General features: G+C 38.2%; 1 protein-coding gene across 1 annotated transcript in view; it reads left to right on the top strand.

Annotated features, from left to right (window-relative positions):
- The window catches only part of LOC106874801 (bifunctional purine biosynthesis protein ATIC), a 24,302-nt gene that overhangs the window by 2,956 nt on the left and 13,900 nt on the right, over positions 1–7,446 (top strand). The window contains exons 2-6 of the mRNA XM_014922657.2: positions 900–1,026; positions 1,539–1,615; positions 2,697–2,763; positions 3,890–3,978; positions 5,063–5,141. Of these exons, the coding sequence (XP_014778143.1) occupies positions 900–1,026; positions 1,539–1,615; positions 2,697–2,763; positions 3,890–3,978; positions 5,063–5,141 (439 nt within the window). The remainder of the gene's footprint in view (positions 1–899; positions 1,027–1,538; positions 1,616–2,696; positions 2,764–3,889; positions 3,979–5,062; positions 5,142–7,446) is intronic.

Here is a 7,446-nt window from a genome sequence, read left to right as displayed (position 1 = left end):
TGTTGGAGCACAACAGAAACCGGTTGATTTTTTTTTTCTGACAACTTCTTTAGTATTTCTATCTTCGTCGTGAAAAATGACAATTCTGGTGGGAGTGGGGGAGAAAAGTAGGAAATACTTCCTCCTCCTCCCCACCCCCATTTTCTCGCTTTTTTTTTTCTCCAAAAACCCACGTTTCCGGAGATTCCGGAAAATTGCCAAAAATCGTCCGTGTGATGTGTCTTGGAGCGTCCGTGTGATGAAAATGGTATAAATTAAAAGCATTCATCAAAATTTCGTTATCTTCCAAACATTCGCTTAATAATGAGTTTTTACTAAATTCTTCGTACTTTGAAAAATTAACTGAGACAAATGCAGTACATTTCAATAGAACTGGTAAGAAAAAGGTTAAGCTGACCCTCAATTTAATGATAAATGCCAAGTTCCAAACCCATTTGTCCTTGCTTTTACTGGGTGTTGATTCTCCATGTCACCTCTTATAAATGATAACTATGTTGTCATCAAGACAACAGAACCAGTGAAAACTGACCTGTCAGCACATCACCAGCAAACTATGTCACACACACACACACACACACAAACAGGTGTCTTTCAGTTTCCACTTACCAAATCATATGACAAGGCTTTTGTTGGCCTGTGGTTATAATAGAAAATGCTTGTCCAAGGTGTCATGGGAAGCAAGCTTAATAACATAGCTGTGCCTGCACCTCGTATCGTCATCATTTAACGTCCATATTCCATGCTGGCATGGGTTAGATGGTTCGACTGAAACTAGTAAGGTGTACCAAGTTCCAGTCTGAATTGGCATGGTTTCTATGGCTGGATGCCCTTCCTAACACCAAACACTCCAAAAAAAACCCCTTTTTTTATGCTAAACTTTTTTTTTTTTTTCCTTTCAGTATTATTGAGTGTGTCCAACAAAAGTGGGATTGTGGAGTTTGCAAAGAGCTTAAGTGAGCTTGGTCTACAACTGGTTGGTTCTGGAGGAACAGCTCAAACCATCAAAAATGCTGGAATATCTATTGTGTAAGTACTTCCTGAAATTTGTATCTGTTTGAGCACTTGTCATTTTGTCTTATGTCAACCCTGATGGAGTACATCTATGATCAGAGATTCTAGCTTTGGCCATCCTGTCTTTTCTTTTTCCTTTTTTTTTTTTTTTTGAAAAAAAAAACATTTAGGACCCCATTATCTAATGTGTCCTTTATTTATAATAAGTGATTTTTAGGGAAATTTGACTGCTATTTCTAGCTGGTTGAGTGGCTACATGGAGACTCCCCCCATTCATCACCATCATTTAACATCGGTTTTCCATGCTGGCATGGGTTAGACAGTCTAACTGAAGATAGTAAGCTTGAGAACTGCTCCAAGCTCCGGCCTGTGTTGGCTTGCCTTCTACTTCTAGCAATAACTACTGCCATTACAGACTATTGCTGCCACAGCACCAGTTTAAACATTGTTAGTTTTACATCTCGGAATAGGACAGCCATCAACAATAGGTATAAAATGTCATTTAAAGGAATTTTAATATTTTACAGGGAAGTCTCTGATGTAACAAAATGTCCTGAGATGTTGAAAGGTCGGGTGAAAACCCTCCATCCTGCCATACACGGTGGTAAGTGGTCGTTTATATTATTACTGCTTAAGTGTGTGTGATTTTTTCTGCTTGTTTCAGTCACTGGATAATGGGCCATGCTGGGGCCTTGAAGGGTTTTAGTATTCCTGTACTTATTGTATTGAACCATTTTGTTGAATTAAGTTACAGGGATGTAAACAAACCTACACCAGTTAATGGGTATTAAGGAACAAATGGCACAAACACATGCATACATGTGTACACACACACACAGATAATGGGCTTCTTTTCGGTTTCCAATCTACCAAATCCATTCACAAGGGATTTGTATAAGACCCTCGCCCAAGGGACCACACAGTGGGGCTGAACCCTTTCTTACAACACAGCCATGCCTGCACCTGTGATTGTGCATAAATTTTGTCATTAATGAAATTATTTTAGAATAAAAATAATTAGGTTTCTCAATTTATTTGCTGTTGTTTTCAGATTTGACCAGATTATGGAATCGAGTCTGGTTTTGTGGGTCTGTAATCCCTATTCCTTTTCTTTAATTACACTTCACCCCTTTCATTACCTCACCCAAAATCTTCACCCACCCCTTTTCTCATCTTCTTTTGGTTGCAGCAGTGACCTCACAAGTACTGGACCCACAAAAACCTTTCCTCTTCCTCCTCCTCTTCCCACCAACAGTAACTATACTCTTACTCTTCCCGCTACCACATCCTCACATCAATAATTTTGTGTTTGCCCCCCCCCCACTACTGCACAATAACAAATGTTGGTTTGTTTATTTCCCTGTGACTTAGTAGTTTGGCAAAAAGAGACCAATAGAATAACTAAGAACTTGAGCTTAATAAGTATTAGGGTTGAGTTCAACTAAAACCCTTCGGGCAGTGTGCCCCAGCATGGCCACAGTTCAATGAGTGAAACAATTAAAAGATGTAATGATAATTCTAATTAACAGTTGCTTGCTTTGTATGTCTATGGTTGATTATGTTCGATGCGATTAAGCGTTTACTCTCTTTCTCTCTCTCTCTCTCAGTTGTTACTAGCAGTGACTTGTGGTGTTATTAAAGAAAGAATTTAACCTGTTTTTATTACTTCATTCTTTAATTTCCAGGAATTCTGGCCAAGCCAACCCCTGAAGATGTGAAAGAAGTTGAAGATCTTAACTTCAATTTGATCCGGTATGTTATTGTGTCCTTGTCACTTTAATGGTTTTTTTGTCTGTTGCTCTGAAGAAGCCATATTCTGTAGCCTGGTACAATGAGGCCTAAGTGAATTACTTGCAGGGGCCATGAAGGTTATCCTGGCTAAAAGTATAAGACGATTGTAAGAAATTACAAAGTGACTCCAGGGCCAAGAATCTTGTGTGAGAAGAAATTGATAAGCACCAATGCATGAAGCTCTCGGCCCTTGGGCCACTTTGTAACTTGTGCTAATCAAATGAAAAGTGTATATATATATATATATACATATAATAATAGAAAGAATATATATGCATGTATACACACATATATGTACATACTTACATCTCCATGTGTATATATATGCATATCAGGGTACAGGACGTTAGAACTACAGACAACGGAACGAACACATAGGAAAACAGATAGCCACTTGGAATTAATCCTTCGTCAGCTGCCTCTATTCTAACTAGACGTTTTGAAGATAAGGCAGAACGTACTCTAGAATAGTCTCTTCCTGAGTAGTGGATCGACCCACTCAACAGAGGATTCCAAGGTGACAAACACAAACCAAGACAGGAAAAATTGGACAGTGAAAACATTAAAAAGTCGTACGGCCAAACGCGAAGCACACACACACACACACACACACACATACACTCTCGTGTTTTCAGTTTTATTTTCCTGTTTGTGTTACCAAATCTGTATATATGTATGTATGTGTGTGTATGTATATTCTACTCTGTCACAACATATGAATGAGAAAGGAAGGAGTGATGGCAAACTGGTAGTGGGAGCATTTCAACTCTGTGTGTGCAACGGAAGTGGGATGATAAACATTCAATGTTGAAAAGAAAAAATCAAACAGCGTTTCAACTCTGTGAGTGTATGTGTGTGTACAAGGAAAGTATGTGAATATTTGTATCTGTGAACCAGCATTCTTTCAGTAACAAATGATGATCGATGTCACATCTCAAAAGACAACCACTAGATGACATTGACAAGTGTATTAATTTCATTTACCATCCATATTTATATATAAAATACTACAATTAGCTATAATTTTTTTGATGGCACAGGGCCAGCTAGTATATATAATGTTTTATCTTTTTTTTTTCTTCCCTAGTGTTGTTGTCTGTAACCTGTATCCATTTGTGGAAACGGTTGCCTCAGACGATGTCACTGCTGAGCAGGCTGTGGAACAAATTGACATAGGTAAGACTTTGCATTTAACATACTAAGACATGCTTTAAAATATCACAAAAATTAGGATGTTAATTAATCATTCTGATTAGCACAGGGGTTGGTAAAATTGCTAATGAGACACAAATGTTTTATGGTGTTTACATTGTCATGCTACATGTACCAGTAATATACTGTGATGGCTTGGTTACTTTAGGTTTTCTGTTGCCAGATACCCTTCATGTTACTAACATTCACTTGTTTTTATTTCCCCGTGGTCAGTTAGGTTTTCACAGAATATTGGAAATGGACACAGCTTGTTTCACAATTGTGAGACCAAGGCCGGCGGACACACACAGGTGTGTGTGGTTTAATGTCTACTTTTTCATGCTTGCATGGGTCAGATGTAATTTGCTGCCCTTTCTGTAGCCAGTCCTCATCAGTTTCCAAACAAAATAATATTTTATCAATGCCAGACGTTTACAGAAGCTGGAAACAAACAACCTCGCTTGTATGGTAATGTTAATTTGCAATTATTACATTATATCTAGACAAGGGTACACCATGCTGGTGCCATGTATAAAGCACCCAGTACACTCTGAAGTGGTTGGCATTGGGAAGGGCATCCAGCCATAGAAACCATGCCAAAACAAATGAAGTTTGGGCAGGTCTCCAGCTGACCAGCACTTGTCAAATTGTCCAACCCATGCCACACATTAGATGATGACCGTGCATGTGTGTGTGTGTGTGTGTGTGTGTGTGTGCATACACGCAATGGGCTTCTTCCAGTTTCCATTTACCAAATCTATTCACAAAGTTTTGGTCAACACAGCTCTCTAACAGAAGCCACTTGCCCTAGGTGTCACACAGTGGAACTGAACCAGAAACTCCATGGTTGTGAAGCAGGCTTCTTAACCGCACAGCCATCCCTCCTGCATCCGTGTAATATCAGATAAAACGGATGTCACCATAAATTTGATCATGGAATTACTTTGAATGCAAAGCCTCATTAGACTCCATGTCATTTAATAAGTTTAATCAGATGCTGCTTAATCTCTTAACTCAAATGCACATGACAATTATGATATTAATTAATCCTTCCTTCCTTTCTCACCAGGTGGCGTTACTCTCCTCCGTGCTGCTGCAAAGAACTTTGCACGTGTTACTGTCATTTGTGACCCTGACGACTATAAGGGGTAAAGTAACAATATTAATATAAAATTATATAAGTGTATATAGGTGCAGGAGTGGCTGTGTGGTAAGTAGCTTGCTTACCAACCACATGGTTCCGGGTTCAGTACCACTGCGCGGCACCTTGGGCAAGTGTCTTCTACTATATCCTCGGGCTGACCAAAGCCTTGTGAGTGGATTTGGTAGACGGAAATTGAAAGAAGCTCGTTGTATATATATGTGTGTGTGTGTGTGTGTTTGTCCCCCTAGCATGGCTTGATAACTGATGCTGGTGTGTTTATGTCCCCGTAACTTAGCGGTTCGGCAAAAGGAGACCGATAGAATAAGTACAAAGAATAAGTCCTGGGGTCGAATTTCTCGACTACAAAGGCGGTGCTCCAGCATGGCCGCAGTCAAATCACTGAAACAAGTAAAAGAGTAAAAGAGAGAGAGTAAATACTTGAAGGATTTAGCATAGTTACATGAGAGCCCGTTTCCAAAACGATCCTCTCGTTACCAGGATTTTAAAATTACATTTGTATTGATTATGGTTGTTATGAAGTAAATACATGGAGTATATTACTGCTGTTGTTAAATATATTATTAGTGTTATGAAGTGTATTAAAGAGTAAAGATTGTTTTCCAACATAACATGACAGTCCTGGTTTAGGACTAATGTTGCTGTAATTTAGCCCCAGGAGGCATCGTCTCCAGCTGGCTTAACCAGGACTGCTATGTTATGTTGGCAAACAATCTTTACTACAAAGTACTGTTGCTGAATATCTCGCGTTGTGAGATTTACAAATAGTAATTTTGTATTAAAGAGGTTCTGACTATTCGGTCATCCAGTGAAATAGTGAATAGAAAAACTTAGCAAAGTTTTACTTCCTGTGAAGACAGAACTCTTCATCAGAAAGAAATGAAATGTCTAATACACAAATGCATCGATATACAAGTTAATTTGTTCCCAGAGATTGCTCGTAAAGCAGAGCAATAATTTCCCATAATAACAATGTTATAAATCGTAATTTGGTCCCCAGAAAAATATTTTACTTATAAAATTTATAATACTTGTAAATAAATGGCAATAAAACAACAGAACAATGTAAAGAATATTTCGTGTAAAGTAAAAAGAATGTCAAGAATCATTTATAATAAAAAAATATTATAATTAGAATTGTTTTCAGAATCATATTCCCTTGCATTAGGCTCGTGCACACCATCACTTGTAGATGCAATTTCCAACTCACAAGCATTTGTTGATTCCTTTTTGATAAACACTTCTACAGTTGTTTGCTTAGCTTTTTTTTTTTGCTCTTTATAAATTTCTCGGTAACACGCAGAAGCATTTGTTATGGTGGTAGAAATTTTTGCACTTCGTTCAAAATTTGGATCTTGTGCTTGAAAAATTTCCAAGGCTTTATCCAAATGTTGAAACGCTTCCTTGAGTCCTTTAAAAGTGAATGCATTAACTGGCGCCTCTTCAACCGTGTCCTTTTCTTCTTTTGTTGCCTGCTCTTGCATTGCAATAAGGTCTTCGTTAGTGAGTTCATCACTGTGTGATTGAAGCAGCTCAACGATATCACTTGCCGACACATTGAGATTCAATTCATTCGCCAGCTTTACAATTTCTTCTATTTCTTTATCTACATTTTCTTGCAGGGATTCAAAACCCTCAAAATCATCAAGAAATTGAGGGCAAAGTTTTTTCCAAGTGCCCTTCATATTCTTTTGAGGGATGTTATCCCAAGCTTTACTTATGATTTTCACTGCGGAATAAATATTGTGATTTTTCCAGAATTCCATTAGAGTTGGTGCCCCTTCTCTGTCTGTTTCTTCATTCAACATTGCAAATGTGAAACGTAAATAATGGGCTTTAAAAGTGGCAATAACACCCTGATCCATTGGTTGCAGAAGTGATGTTGTATTTGGAGGCAAAAAAATAACTTTGACGTTAGGATGGAGATGTTTCAGAATTGGAGGGTGGCTAGGTGCATTGCCAATAAGTAGCATTGCATGAAATGGAAGTTCGTTCTTATCACAATATTCCTTAACTTCTGGCACAAAGTGATATGAAAACCATTCTTCAAATAATGTTGCTGTCACCCAAGCTTTTTTATTAGATTTCCATATAACTGGAAGGGTACTTTTTAAGATGCCTTTAAGTGCCCTCGGATTTTCCGCTCGATAAACTAGCATCGGTTTTAATTTTAAATCTCCAGATGCATTTCCTCCAAATAATAATGTCACCCGATCTTTAGCAACTTGGAAACCAGGCCGCGCAGATTCCTCCTTAGCAATGTAACTTCTGGATGGCATACGTTTCCAGAA

This window comes from Octopus bimaculoides, chromosome 17 (assembly GCF_001194135.2).
Source record: "Octopus bimaculoides isolate UCB-OBI-ISO-001 chromosome 17, ASM119413v2, whole genome shotgun sequence".
Classification (NCBI taxonomy): Eukaryota; Metazoa; Mollusca; class Cephalopoda; order Octopoda; family Octopodidae; genus Octopus; species Octopus bimaculoides.
Note: the sequence above shows the minus strand (reverse complement) of the source record. Positions and strands in the feature narration are given on the sequence as shown.